Source organism: Theropithecus gelada, chromosome 1, assembly GCF_003255815.1.
Source record: "Theropithecus gelada isolate Dixy chromosome 1, Tgel_1.0, whole genome shotgun sequence".
Classification (NCBI taxonomy): domain Eukaryota; kingdom Metazoa; phylum Chordata; class Mammalia; order Primates; family Cercopithecidae; genus Theropithecus; species Theropithecus gelada.
Window position 1 is genome coordinate 58,857,134 of NC_037668.1, and position 15,759 is coordinate 58,872,892.

The 15,759-nt window shown below is 41.7% G+C and overlaps 1 protein-coding gene across 12 annotated transcripts in view; it reads left to right on the forward strand.

Moving 5' to 3' along the window:
- Positions 1-15,759, forward strand: part of ZCCHC17 (zinc finger CCHC-type containing 17) — a 68,426-nt gene that overhangs the window by 39,063 nt on the left and 13,604 nt on the right. For 7 of the 12 annotated variants that reach the window (XM_025379548.1, XM_025379580.1, XM_025379539.1 and 4 more), the window contains 4 exons: positions 1,058-1,158; positions 2,833-2,924; positions 10,521-10,621; positions 12,750-12,895. In XM_025379548.1, the coding sequence (XP_025235333.1) occupies positions 1,058-1,158; positions 2,833-2,924; positions 10,521-10,621; positions 12,750-12,895 (440 nt within the window). Of the gene's footprint in view, positions 1-1,057; positions 1,159-2,832; positions 2,925-10,520; positions 10,700-12,749; positions 12,896-15,759 lie in introns of all 12 variants that reach the window. The other 5 variants (XM_025379594.1, XM_025379603.1, XM_025379531.1 and 2 more) reach the window with 4 other exon arrangements.

The following is a 15,759-nucleotide window of genomic DNA, read 5'->3' on the forward strand; positions in this document are numbered from 1 at the left end:
CTGGAGTGCAGTGGCGCAATCTCAGCTCACTGCAACCTCTGCCTCCTGGGCTCAAGCAGTCCTCCCACCTCAACCTCTTGAGTAGCTGGGATCACAGGTTCGCACCACCACGGCCAGGTAATTTTTGTATTTTGGGTAAAAATGGGGCTTTACCATGTTGCCCAGGCTAGACTGCAAGTTATTTCAGCTCTGTCAATTTTTTGGCTCTTTTGAGTTTTTCCTTTGGAGAAAAATTCTATTGACGATATTCTTGCATCAAAGATGTAAACATCTTTATCTTTTTACTTTCAAATAATTTTACCAGCTTACATTTCTATCAGTATTGTGTAACTACAGTTATTTTATCACATCTTTACTAATATGGAGCATTAAATTTTTTAAATTTTTTGTTTATTTTTAAAATAAGATTTATAATATTTAAAAAATAGAGATAGGGTCTCGTTATGTTGACCAGGCTGGTCTCAAACTCCTTACCTCAAGGTATTCTCCCATCTTGGCCTCGCAAAGTGTTGGGATTACAGGCATGAGCCACTGCGCCCAGCCTATTTTATTTACTTATTTTTTTCAGCCAAGGTCTTGCTCTGTCACCTGGGCTGGAGTGCAGTGGCACAGTTGCAGCTCACTGCAGTTTCAACCTCCTGGGCTCATGCGATCCTCCCATCTCAGCCTCCTGAGTAGCTGGAGCTACAGGCATGTGCCACCATACCCAGCCAGGTTTGTTTTTTTTTTTTTTTTTTTTTTTTGTATTTTTTGTAGAGACTGGGTTTTGCCGTGTTGCCCAGGCTGGTCTTGAACTCCTGAGCTCAGCCTCCCAAAGTGCTGTGATTACAGGCATGAGCCACTGTGCCCAGCCACTTTGAGCATTATCTTAATAATGTTTGTTGGTTGATTGGGTTTTATAAAAAGCAGTGTCAATGTGCAGTTTTAAGTTTCACACTTTTCAGTGAAAAATTTCATTTTCCACTTGCATTCCCCAACTCTTACCTTCTTACCCAGTTCAGAGTATAAATACCAGATGTGCCCTCTGCTTTATGTTATTTCTTCTTCTTGTGCCCAGGTCTGGTCCATCGAACTCATATGTCATCCTGTCGGGTGGATAAGCCCTCTGAGATAGTAGATGTTGGAGATAAAGTGTGGGTGAAGCTTATTGGCCGAGAGGTAAAGTTCTGTGCGGCTCCCATGTGGTTAGAAAGGTTTAGGAAGAGCTGGGATTTTTGTATTTTATGATAGTGAGTGTGTAAATTTTGTTAATTGTGGCTGATAATCTTATTTTTAAATCCTGCCACTAGAATCTATTTGGAATTCAAACTTTCTGGCAGACTGTCCTGCAAACTCAGAAGGAATGATATGCGCTATAAAAGTGTGGTGCAATAAGTGCATATTTGTAAAACTTCCCTCCCTGAAGTTTACCCAGAGGGTGGGCAGGAGGAGAAAAAAAAGAACCAAAAAGAGAGAAGGAAATTTGATCTATGGGACAAGTGTTTATAACAAACTTCAAAGAATACCTGCCAGATACACTTCAATTTGGGACAAAACAAAAAACGCAGATAGTTTACAGTCATTTTCCCTAATATCTGGCACCATTCAATGTGCAGAAAGTGAAAAAAATCTGAAGGACCCTGTTACTCACTTGAGGGTATGAGGGCTGTGGGTGTGGGCAGACCACAGGAGAAGTAAGAGTATACACGGAGTCCTGTTCTTCTACCAGAGCAAGGGATGGGAGATAGGCATGAAAGAGCTATTATTCAATAATAATTAAGTGCTTAATATGTGCTAGGTTTGGAAGATATAAGAGTGAACCAGACATAAATGATCCCAGCTATTATGGAGCTTATATAGAATATAAGTAGAAGACACAATTTTTCTTTCTTTTTTGAGACAGGGTCTCTCTTTGTCACCCAGGGTGGAGTAGAGTGGCGCCATCACGGCTCACTGCAACCTCAGCCTCCTGGGCTCAACTGATCCTCCCACCTCAGCCTCCTGAGTATCTGGGACTACAGGCACATACCACTAAACCTGGCTTTTTTTTTTTTTTTTTTTTTCAAGACAGGATCTCACTGTGTTACTACCCAGGCTGGTTCAAACTCCTGGGCTCAAGTGATCCTCCTGCCTTTGCCTCCCAAAGTGCTGGAATTGCAGGCATGAATTTCCATGCCTGGCCGAGACAAATATACATAAAATAATTGTAAGTTATATTAAGTGCTATATTGGATTCAAACACTATTGCAGGAAGATTTCTAGTTGTCAGGAAAGGACTCTTTGAGGAGATAGTATATGAGCTGAGACCTTAAAGAAAAGGAACTAGTCATGGAAGACTTGGGATAGGAACATTTCAGGCAGAGAGAATAACTGATGCAAAGGCCCTGAAGTGAAGAAATGCTTCATTTGCTGTGGGAAGCAAAAGAAGACCAATGTGACAAATGTCTTCATGCTTAAAGAAGCTCTAGACCAAGTCCAGAAGAAGATCTAGTCTGAAATGTTCAAAAACCTATTCTGGACTTAGGGATCTCTGAACAAATCACTATGCTGAACTTACCTGGAGGAAAAGCTTTTATTTTCTGCCTGGTTACTTCCACAGGCCTTGGATTTTTTGAGCTACCATTTTTGTCTTTCCCCAGAGGGAGAGGAATGAGATTAAGACTGTTTCCTAAAATTCTTCTGCCATAGGGTCTACCTGTTATGCTTATTTGTATCCGCAGTGTTCCTCGCACAGTACCTGGTCCATTAAAGAAGCTCAATATTATGATGATGAAAACATTGACTCTTAATTTTAGACTGGCCATCTAAATGATGTATCTGAAGTTTTTGGTGACTTTTTTTCGTCTCTTTCAGATGAAAAATGATAGGATAAAAGTATCCCTCTCCATGAAAGTTGTCAACCAAGGGACTGGGAAAGACCTTGATCCCAACAATGTTATCATTGAGTAAGTAAAAGGTTTGGAAAGGTGAAAATTCTTCTGCCTCCCAAAGCATAAAATGCTTTAGTAAATCAGACTGAACTGGTAACTCTACCATTTATGGACTTTGTGATATTGATGAGTTACATAACCTTTGCAATCTTTGGGTTTTAGAAATGTAAAATGAAGTTAGACCAGGCACGGTGGCTCACGCCTGTAATCCCAACACTTTGGAAAGCTGAGGCAGGCGGATCACCTGAGAGGTCAGGAGTTTGAGACCAGCCTGGCCAACATGGCAAAACCCCGTCTCTACTAAAAATACAAAATTAGAAATTTGCTGGTTGTGGTAGTGCGCACCTCTACTCCCAGCTACTCGGGAGACTGAGGCATGCATGAGAATCTCTTGAACCCAGGAGGCAGAGGTTGCAGTGAGCTGAGATCGTGCCACTGCACTCCAGCCTGGGTGACAGAGTAAGACTCAGTCTCAAAAAATAAAATAATAAAATTAAAATAGTTAACACCTTGCTGCATAGCGTTCTAAGATGAAATGCCAACATACCAAACTCCTGGCATTGGAGTGCTCCATTAATGGTTTTGTTTCCTTTCCCTTAATCTCTTTCTGTTTCTGCCGTTTAACAAGTTAGCTAATAAGCATTCATGAAGAACTATTCTTTACCTGTCTCCCAGTGATTTCTGCATTGGGGTTACGTGGGTCTCTTCCATATAGAGACCATGTGTAAGGGTAGAGTAATCCAGGAGCAACTCCAGCAGGGTTCAGACTCCCATATCTTGGGATACACTGTGCTCTGAAAACAACATCTTACTTTCATTGGCTCTTCTTACCTTTCATTTAGGAATGGGAAATTATCTATGTAGGATAACATCTGGCAATACAAGGAATTTTCTGTCTGTCTCAAGTCTTTCTTGAATTTCTTTTCTTTTCTTTTTTTTTTTTTTTTTTTTGAGACGGGGTCGCCCAGGTTGGAGTGCAGTGCCATGATCACAGCTCACTGCAGCCTTGACCTCCCGAGCCTAAGCTATCCTCCCACCTCAGCCTACCGAGTAGCTGGGACTACAGGCATGTGCCACCACACCTAATTTTTATTTTGTAGAGACAGGGTCTCCCTATGTTGCCCAGGTTGTTCTTGGACACCTAGATTCAAGCGATCCTCCCACTTTGGTCTCCAAAGTGCTGGGATTACAAGTGTGAGCCACAATGCCCAGGCTTCTTTCTTAAATTTCTCGTTGGAGGTTCTTGGATCCCTAAAGTCCCTTAAAGGGGGATCTTGGAGGGTTTGTTTTTTTTTTTTTTTTTTTTTTTTTGAGACGAGTTTTACTCTTATTGCCTAGGTTGGAGTGCAATGGCACAATCTCGGCTCACCGTAACCTCCGCCTCCCAGATTCAAGTGATTCTCCTACCTCAGCTTCCATAGTAGCTGGGATTACAGGCATGTGCAACCACGCCTGGCTAATTTTGTATTTTTAGTAGAGACCGGGTTTCTCCACATTGGTCAGACTGATCTTGAACTCCTCACCTTAGGTGATCTGCCTGTCTCAGCCTCCCAAAGTGCTGGGATTACAGGCGGGAGCCACCACCACCGTTGGAGGATTTATTAACTGTTTTTAGTGTTTTAGAAAGCTATCCAAAATTGTGTGTGTATCCTCAGGTTAACCATGCTGTTATTTTGTTGCTTTTGATGATAAAATATCACATTGTTTGTCTTATGTTAATTAGGTACTCTCAATGGCAATTATGTCATTGATGAATTTAAAAGACAAGAAAAATGATAGAATGTTATTTGAGTGGGATCTTATTGGTGAAAAGTTTGGAAAGTCTTATGTTTACAGTTCTGAGCAAAATCACTTTGAATTTGAAGGAATCTTATCTGGAAGTAAGGGAAATGATATTGAATACATATGGCAGTGCCAGGCATTTTATGTACATTCTTGTGTACATAACAACCTGCAAAGTGGACATTATCTCCATTTTACCTTGTATTCCTACTTTATAGCTTGGTGCCTGGTGATAAGTAACTTACCTGTGGATGCATAGCAAATTATCAGGGACTCTCTGACCTTAAAGCTAATGCCCTTTTCACCACATAATGCTTCTCACTCTTGCGTGTGACTTACAGAACTTTTCATATTTCTGTAGGTTGCTAAATACTAACATGTTTGTAAGGCTGATTACTGACACAACACTGTCAGTAATAGTAGAAATCTTTTATAACTCAGAGTGCAGAAGTGTTTAAATCTGACTGTGGTTCAAGTTAGTGTTTGGAAAAGAAAAAAGAAAAAATTCTGATGATTGCATTGTAATAAATTGCTTCTGCTTGAAAGAATCCGATGCTATACGGACTCATTAAAAAGTAGTGAAATTTCCCAAAGCCACCCTTACAATGATAAAATATAGAACATGTAAGATAAAAGAGCTAACCCTGTTTCTCAGAAAAAGGGTAGGGAAGGGAAAGGGCTCCCTAGTTTTGGGCTGTCTCTGTGTAAAACTATTTTTAGTGACAATCAAGTGGCTGAAACAGTAACTTTTGTTGTAAATTATGTCTATAGCTGCATCCAGGAAAGAAGCATGACATAATGGAATGATTAGAGGATTTAGAGCTAGACTTGAATCAGAAAGAGTACTAGTTCTGCTCCAAACTAGTATATGACTTGGAGCAGATTAGTCTCTCTGAATCTTAGCTTCTTTACTATAAAAAGGAGATAGTAACATATATCTCAGGAATGCTTGAGTGATTTAAGTAAAATCTTATTTGTAAGGAGCCAGCTTCATGTCTTGTCTATGGTAGACATTTATGTAGCTACTTGTAGTTATTTTAAATGCCGCTTTGTTTTTTCCTCTAATATCTGAGATTATAGCACCTTTTCTTTTTTCCTCATACTATGGTGTGCAGAACTACACCTTTGCTTTTGAAAGAATGTGTAAGACCCACAAAAACAGAGACCATGACTTGTCTGCCGTCATGCCTGATGTATAGCATTCGTAGTATTCATTTAGTTTTTTTGAGATGGAGCTTGCCCTGTCACCCAGGCTGGAGCATAGTGGTACAGTCTTGGCTCACTGGAACCTCTGCCTCCTGGGTTCAAGCAATTCTCATGCCTCAACCTCCAGAGTAGCTGGGATTACAGGCGTCGACCACCATGCCTGGCTAATTTTTGTATTTTTAGTAGAGACGGGGTTTCACCATGTTGACCAGGCAGGTGTCAAACTCCTGACCTCAAATGATCCCCCGCCTCGGCCTCCCAAAATTCCGGGATTACAGGCATGAGCCACTGCTGCCTGGCCCTAGTTAGTACCTTCATTTACTCATTTATTCAACAAATATAAGGCAACATGTAATAAATACTAAAAGAGTAGTTTAAAGCAGTGGTCCCCAATCTTTTTGTCACCAAGGACTAGTTTTGTAGAAGACAATTTTTCCATGGATTGGGGGCTGGAATGGTTTTGGGATGAAACTGTTCCACCTTAGATCATCAGGCATTAAATTCTCATAGGGAGTTCACAACCTGGATCCCCTCACATGTGCGGGTCACAATAGGGTTTGCAATCCTATGAGAATCTAATGCTGCCGCTGAGCTGATAGGAGGCGGAGCTCGGGTGGTAATGCTCCTTCACCTGCTGCTCATCTCCTGCTGTGCAGCTTGGTTCCTAACAGGCTGTGGACCAATAGCAGTCTGTGGCCTGGGGATTAGGGACTCCGTGTTTAAAGAAAGGGTTCTAGGAATTCACTTGAAGAGGAATAGTTTACTTCAGGCCTTCATGGTCAGAGAGTAGGTGGTATTTGAGCTAGGTTTTGAAAAACAGATAAGATCTTGTCAGACAGCAGGGGAAGGAATGGTATTTCAGGCGAAAGAAATGGTTTGAGGAAAGGAATGAGGCAGGAAAGCACATAGTACATTTGGGAATGTTGTTTAAGGAAAGAAGAAGATATGGTCAAGTACTAGAATGGAAGACTTGAAAGATAAGTTAGGGTCACATTGTGGAGAGCCATGAATATCAGTTCAAGAATATGAATTTTTATTTATTTATTTTTTGAGATGGACTCTCGCTCTGTCACCCAGGCTGGAGTGCAGTGGCATCTCTGCTCACTGCAACCTCCACCTCCCAGGTTCAAGCAATTCTCCTGCCTCAGCCTCCTGAGTAGCTGGGATTACAGGCACCCACCACTGCGCCCAGCTAATTTTTGTATTTTTAGTAGAGATGGGGTTTCACCATGTTGGCCAGGCTGGTCTTGAACTCCTGGCCTTAAGTGATCCTCCTGCCTTGGCCTCCCAAAGTGCTAGGATTACAGGCATGAGCCAAAGCACCCAGCCCATGAATTTTTTTAAAAAAGCCTTTGAACAGAGAGGCTTGTGGTCAGATTAACCTCCCCAGGAATCCCATTGTCTGGCCTTGCCCTATTATGCTCGGTATTCTCATCCTGTCTTCAGCCACACACAGTTTGTTAGCCACCTTTCATTTTTCATAAAAATCTAACTCTTATAGTCATCCCCTCAGGTCCCAAAGTGTTAATGAAATAATCTAATAAGTGACTCTGTAAATGGAAAGGGGCTAAAAGCAGTTTCCAATTAGGCATAGCCCGCAAAGTATAGTCTTTTTCTTTTTTATTATGATCAAGATCAGAATTGAGAGTAGTATAGAATTTTTATTTTTATTTTTATTTTTCAGAGAGGGTCTTTCTTTCCCAGGATGGAGTATAGTGATCATAGCTCACTGCAACCTCAAATTCCTGGGCTCAAGTGATCCTCCTCCCTCAGCCTCCCAAGTAGCTAAGACTATATGTCCGTGCCACCATGCCCCACTGATTTTTTATTTATTTATTTATTTTTTTGAGACAGAGTTTCACTCTTGTTGCCCAGGCTGGAGGTGGTGGCACGATCTCAGCTCACTGCAACCTCCAGCTCCCGGGTTCAAGCAATTCTCCTGCCTCAGCCTCCCGAGTAGCTGGGATTACAGGCATGTACCACCATGCCCGGCTAATTTTTGTATTTTTAGTAGAGATAGGGTTTCTCCATGTTGGTCAGGTTGGTCTTGAACTCCTGACTTTAGGTGATCTGCCTGTCTCGGCCTCCCAAAGTGCTGGGATTACAGACGTGAGCCACCACGCCTGGCCTAATTTTTAAATTTTTTGTAGAGATGACATCTTGCTGTGTTGCCCAGGCTCATCTTGAACTCCTGGTCTCAAGTGATACTCCCACCTTGGCCTTACAAATTGCTGAGAGATTATAGGTGTGAGCCACAACTCCCGACCCATAGGGTAGTCTTTAGAAAAAGCACATATGATTTGACTATGTTAAAATTACTCATTTGTATATCTCCCTCCATTGCCAGAGTGTTAGTTCATTCCAGACAAGAATCATGTTTTGTTCTTTTTGGTGTACATACTTACTACTATCACTAGTATTAGCACTGGCACTATCCACTTACTAGCTGTACTGAAAAAATGAGATTAATCTTAGAATCTGTGCTGGGATGGATTGGAGGAAGAAAACTGGAGGCAGGGAGTTATTACTCTAGATGGAACATGATGGGAGCCTAACTAAACTAGAATGATGGCAATGAGGACAAAAAGAGAGACGTGGGTGAGTGGCACATTTGTTGAATTGAGTGTTAAGTGGGAAGTATGATTTGGTTTGTAGTCTGTTAGAAGGCACAGAGTATTGGAATTGATTGTGATGGGGGTTGCTTAAGCTGCAACTCACAGCCACTTGAAGCTCATCTCTACACATAAAGATATGTGAAAGCGAAAACCACATTTGTGAGTTGCTTGAGTTATGTTCTCAAGTTTCTGCCTTGGTTTTTGTTACTCAAGCTTCATAATGGTTTTTTTTGTTGTTGTTTGTTTGCTTGTTTTTGGAGACAGGGTCTCTTGCTCTGTCACCCAGGCTGGAGTACAGTGGTGCAATCCGCTCACTGCAACCTCGATCTGCAGGCTCAAGTGATCCTCCTGCCTCACCCTCTTGGGTTGCTGGGGCTACAAACACAAGCCACCATGTCTGGCTAATTTTTTTTTTTTTTTTTTTTTAAGTGAAAGGAATCTGTACTGTTGGAAATTAGAATAGTGATTACCCTTGGGGGAGGCAGGTGACTAGAAAGGAGCATAAGATGGGCTTCTGAGATGCTGGCAATGTTCTGGTTTTTTTGTTTTGTTTTGTTTTGTTTTTTTTGAGACAGAGTCTCACTCTGTTGCCCAGGCTGGAGTGCAGTGGTGCAATCTCGGCTCACTACTAGCTCTGCTTCCTGGGTTCACGCCATTCTCCTGCCTCAGCTTCCCAAGTAGCTGGACTAAAGGCACTGGCCACCTCACCTGGCTAATTTTTTGTCTTTTTAGTAGAGACGGGGTTTCACCGTGTTAGCCAGTAGGGTCTCAATCTCCTGACCTCGTGATCTACCCACCTCGGCCTCGCAAAGTGCTGGGATTACAGGCGTGAGCCTCCGTGCCTGGCTTTAATGTTCTGTTTTTTTATCTGAGTACTGGGTACTTTGGTATGTTCAAATTGTGAAAAATCAAGTGAGCTGTATATTTATGATAAACATTTTTCTATATACATATATATTAGTTTGTTCTCACACTGCTATAAAGAACTACCTGAGACTGGGTAATTTATAAAGAAAAGAGGTTTAATTGACTTATAGTTCCACTGGCTGTATAGGAGGCATGGCTGGGGAGGCCTCAGGAAACTTACAATCATGGCAGAAGGGTGAAGGGGAAGCAAGTATGTCTTCATATGGCAGCAGGAGAGAAAGAGAGAGCAAGGGGGAAAGTGCTACACACTTTTAAACCATCAGATCTCGTGAGAACTCCCTCACTATCACATGGGGGAAATCCGACCCCATTATCCAATCACCTCCCACAAGGTCCCTCCCCCAACATTGGGAATTACAATTTAACATGAGATTTTTGTGTGTGGGGGAACACAGAGCCAAACCATATCAACATGTATATTATGTTTTGGTGAGAAGTTTAAATAATTTTTAAAAGGCTATGAGAAAGGCAACAAAGAGATTAATTCTGTCTGGGGGTCTCAGAGGAAAAGACTTGATAGAAGGAGAGCTAGTAACAACTGAGCTGTGAAATGTCTAGGTATAGTGAAGTGAGGTGGGAGTCAAGTGGGGAAACAGCGTTTCAGAGAGAGAGAGAACTGCTTGAGCAAAAGCACTGAACCATATGGAGAAGAGAAAATAGACTTCTTTGGCCAGAGCATATTGTGTAAGTAAAGATAAGGCTGGAAAAGTAGTTTAGAGACAGACTCTGAAAGGCCTTGAATGCCAGGGTAAAGAATTTGGAGCTGATTTTCTAGAAAGCCTTTGAAGGTCTTTTAAAGCTATGAGTGACCTGGTAAAGGTTGTAGGGTGTTTAGCATAGTGAGTAATTATATATTTTCACCCTCTGTGCATTAGTGAGATGAGGGTTAGTCTCATTTATAATTGTTAATTTAGGGCTATTTCACATAACTGCATTTACTGCCTGTCTTGTTCTGCCGAAAACTTTCTTTCTTTCTCCACTTTCCCTGCCAAAACCAAAAAACTAACATACAACCTTACCTTGTAGTGTCTCTGGCCATATCTCTTAAGGGGGCCAGCAGTCAGTATCTTTTTCATTATAGGCAAGAAGAGAGGCGGAGGCGATCCTTCCAGGATTACACTGGGCAGAAGATCACCCTTGAGGCTGTCTTGAACACTACCTGCAAGAAGTGTGGCTGTAAAGGTAGGGTGAAGCCTCTGCCTTTTCCACATTTCTCTCCTTGTGGATGGACCCTTTTCTGGAAGAAGGAGGCAGCTCAGTGTGAGTTTAGTTCACCCCGTTTTTTAGCCAAGTGATGGCCTTTGCTGTTATTTCCATCAGACTCACATCAGAGTTCATGGGGTGATGCATTTCCTGTTTTCTTTTCTGAGTGCTGGCCCTATCAGATACTATACCACTACCACTACTCCTCCCATCCCACCCACAGCTTATGCCTTGTCTGGGCAAGACCCCCATGAACTATGCCAGGAGGGGTAAGAGTGTTGGATTATGATTAACATTCTAATTTTATCTCCAAGGATGATGATTCTGCAAAAATTAAGCAACTTGGAAATATATAACTTAAAGAACCACGTCAGACTTTTACCTTTTTATCTCTTTAATGTCAGAGTTCTGAATACAATACCCTTTTACAGAATATTGAATAGGGAATACAGGATACTCACTTCTTTTTAGCTCTGTTTCCTCAGGTTTCCTCTACTCTTACTCAAATATTAAAAGGTCTTTTAGCCTGATTTCCCTAGTTGGAGCTATAATGAGAGAGATTGCCAGCTTCTCATTTTCAGGGTGACCTCAGTTGTCACCCTTTCTCCCTAGACTTCCATGTATCCTGCTGTGTTGATTTTTCTACAATAACTGGTAGCAGATTTGTGCCCTGGTTGAAGTTGTGGGGTTTTAAACCCCTGCTTATCATTAGCGTAGAGGGGAGAAGGAAAAAATAAAATTGAGAGAAAGAATACCTCCTCAGGAAAACTGTGGGAACATTCCAGGTATTTGGAAAACTCTGCTATATTTCCCTTCCAGGTGCCACCCAGCTGCTGGACCCAGAGGTACAGAGTACTTTACATATAGCTTTTCTTTTCTTTCTTTTCGTTTTTTTTTTTTTTTTTTTTTTTTTTTTTAAGATGGGGTGACCGAGGCTGTAGTGGTATGATCATGGCTCACTGCATCTTTGACCTCCTGGGCTCAAGCAGTCCTATCTCAGCCTCCTGAGTAGCTGGGACCACAGGTGTATACCACCATGTCCAGCTAATTTTTAAAAAATTTTTTGTAGAGACAGGGTTTCCCTGTGTTGCCCAGGCTTGTCTCCCTGGGCTCCAATGATCCTCCTGTCTCAGCCTGCCAAAGTACTGAGATTACAGGCATAAGCCACTGTGCCCAGCCCATGCATAGCTTTTTGATTATCTCATACAATTCCTCTGTGCCCCTAAGACAGGATCTACCACAAACTCAGACACAACTAGCAGTGTAGAGCATAGTGTCTGTTAAAGGGCCCCTCAATACCACTATAGGCTCAGGGAAGGTGAGGGTCCTTTAACCTTAACCATATCCAACAGGCATTACATAAAGAAGAGAAGAATAATGAGAGGTGGAATTTGTCCCAGTTACTAAAGGTCAGGTCAAAGGTAGTTGGTTTTGGTGCAACAGAAAGCACAGGGCAGGGAGGCATGAGACCCAAGGTAAGTTTGAACTCGAACTCTGCTTCTGTCTATGTGACCTTGAGCTACTTCTCAACTCTGGGCTTTCATCTTCCACAAATGTAGGATGGATTTGATGATCTCTAAGGTGCTTGCCAGACCTGACAGTCTGTAAATGTTCAGTGCCCCTAGGTGACTGTGCCTATTTCTCTGTGTGTTAGCTTAGATGTGAGTGCCCACTTGCTGCCAGCTACCTACAAGCTATCTTCCTTTAGGGCTTGGCCTGCCACTCAGCTCCCTCTGCTAAGCATCCTGCTCTCTGGAGCAGTCTTTGATTGTCAGGAATATATTCCAAAATAGATCTTAGGAAATTAATAAGCCCCATTGCCAATGGAGGGCAGTACAAACCTGCATCCTCATATCCCCTGCCATTTTGAGAACAGTACCAGTGTTCCCCACAGCCCTAAGAACAGCTGCTAGTGTGACTGTGGTTGAGTGAGCAGTGCCATGTTGAGGTAGTGGAAAGTCTACTCTGAATCAAACAGCTGCTTTGAATGAACCCAACAATATTTCCTGAGCCAGCTAGCCCATTTCAGGAGCCTTGGGGGAAGATTCACTTGCTGAGAGGAGAGACTACTTACTTCTTCTATACCTTTTCTACTTCTCTGCTACAGGCCACTTTGCAAAAGATTGTTTCATGCAACCAGGTGGGACCAAATACTCTCTGATACCTGATGAGGAAGAGGAAAAGGAAGAGGCAAAGTCAGCAGAATTTGAGAAGCCTGTCCCCACAAGGAATCCTTCTAGAAAAAGGAAGAAGGTGAATTCTACTTTGCTTTTATTTTATCTTGTCTTTTTCAGGTTTTAAGAGGAAAATCTGAAAAGCCTCATGCAGCAGTACACACCTGTAGTCCCAGCTACTTGGGAGGATAAGGTGGGAGGATTGCTGGAGGCCAGAAGTTTAAGGCTGCAGTGAGCTATGATTATGCCTGTGAATAGCCACTGCGTTCCACTCTGAGCAGCATAGTGAGACCTAATCTCTAAGAATAATTTTTTTTTTATTAAAAAAAAAATGAAAAATGAAAATGTGCTTTTTGCAGAAATTTTAGAAATACTGAAAAACATGATGAAGCAAACCAAGATCTTCTTTAATCTTTCCACCCAAAGAAACTCTTATAGCATTTTGTGGTATATTCTAATCTTTTTTCTTTTTTTGAGACAGGGTATCTTGCAGTGGCACGATCTTGGCTCACTGTAACCTCTGCCTTCCAGGTTCAAGTGATTCTCATGCCTCAGCCACCTGAGTAGCTGGACTACAGGCATGCACCACCATGCCCGGCTAATTTTTGTATTTTTAGTAGAGATGAGAGTTTTGCCTTGTGGGCCAGGCTGATCTCAAACTCCTGGCCTCAAGTGACCCACCCGCCTTGGCCTCTGAAAGTGCTGGGATTACAGGCATGAGCCACGACACCCATCCCCTTTTTTCTAGGTAATAATAAATGCAGATATATATAGCTACACATACATGTAAATACAAAATTGTGGTCATACTAGGTATAGTTTATACCTTTTTTTCATTTCACTTATCAAAAGAATTTCCTAGTATCCTTAAGTATTCAAAAACTTGATTTAAGAGCAACATAATATTCTACCCTATGGTTGTGTGATGATATTTTAAATTATTTTCCTATTACTGGATATTTTTTATTACTTCCAACCTAAAGTTTTGGCCACATCTCTTATTGTTTTCTTGGATAAATTCCTAAGTAAGATTACTGAGTTAGGGCTTTAAGGCTCTTGATACATTTTATCAGATTGCCTTCCCAGAAGATACTTATCTGTCCCCAGCAGTATATCAGAGCACCTGTCTCACTGAATTCCATCTCCTATATCTACTACTTTTGGCAGAGCAATTCATAAAACAGATACTATTGTGTCCAGAAAGAAACAGTGCATTTGTAACATGCTACACAGGAAATAAAAACTATTCTGTAGGTTGATCAGGAAATATTTCTTCTATCACGCAGGATTTTTCTAACTATGGCCAGTATATTAACTTGTTTCGTTTTTAAATCTTTGGCAAACTTTTGTTGAGGGGTCATTTTGTACCAGGCATTGTAACTCTAGGAATACAAAAACTGCGATGAGGTTCTTGCCCTCAGTGGTTATTATCTATAGATTAAGTATTACCTTAATTTTCTGGGTGAGGAAAAGGTCTCATTATACCATTACAAGAATTAGTCAAGTGCATGAATAATAATTTCCCAATTTATATATTCTCTTTCTGGGTGACCCTCTCCTTACTGAGACTTTAGCTGCATTACTGACTTCCACATCCTTAACTAGGATGCCATGGGTACCTCAAACTTTGGCTGGAGTCAGTCAAATCCATACTTGAGGCTCTTCTGTGCTATTTACTAGCTATTAATTTGGGCCTTTATTTTTGATTTTTTTTTTCTTTTTTGAGATGAAGTGTCACTCTGTCTCCCAGGTTGGAGTGCAGTGGTGTGATCTCAGCTCACTGCAGCTTCCGCCTCCCCGGTTCCAGCAATTCTCCTGCCTCAGCCTCCTGAGTAGCTGGGACTACAGGCGCAAGCCACCATGCCTGGCTAATTTTTGTATTTTTTTTAGTAGAGACAGGGTTTCACCATGTTGGCCAGGCTGGTCTCAAAATCCTGACCTCAAGTGATCCGCCTGCCTTGACTTCCCAAAGTGTTGGGATTACAGGCGTGAGCCACCGTGCCCAGCAAACCCGTTTTTTCATTTTCAAAGTGGGATTGTTGTGATCTTTGATGACAATGTTCTTGCAGAGGGATGCCCGGCTCCCAAAAATAGATATAAAGCACTGACAAGTAAGTACCTAATTAGCGTTGGCTGTTGTGACAGCACTAATTATCTTTTTTAGTCCTCCTTCCTAAACATACACACACACACTACCACCATCACCACTACCACCAAAACCCTTGTTTCTATCTTTCTATCATATATTACCTATTAATGGCAGAAATACTCTTCCAGTCTCCCAAAAAAGAAACCAATGTCATTTATTTTCTTCTCCTTTTCCATGCCACATCTAGTCAGTCACCAAGTCCTGGCAGTGGTGCCTTTTTAGTACATATCTCAAAATTCTTTATCCCATTCGCATTCCCAGTGCTACTGTACAGTTTATCCCCTCACTTCTCTTACATTCAGACTATTGAATGCTGTAGCCTAGGGAGTTTAAAAAAATACATATTTTTATTTTTTTTTACAAATACATATTTGTGTTTGTAAATATTTATTTAAAATATGTATTTTAGAATATTTTAAAATATGTATTTAAAATACATATTTGTATTTTATCTCTACCTCTTAGGTACCATGTTTACAGGGCCTAGGTCTGGGCTTTTTTTTTTTTTTTTTTTTTTGAAGCACCTATTTTGGCTGGGCATGGTGGCTCATGCCTGTAATCCCAGCTGAGGCTGGAGGATAGCCCGAGTCCAGGAGTTTGAGACCAACCTAGGCAACATAGGGAGACCATGTCTCTATAAAACATAGAGAAAATTAGCTGGGCATGGTGGGGCATGGCCTGTGGTCTCAGCTACTCAGGAGGCTGAGAGGGGAGGATCGCTTGGACCCAGGGGATAAGGCAGCAGTGAGCTGTGATTATGCCACTGTACTCTGCCTGGGCAATAGAACGAGACT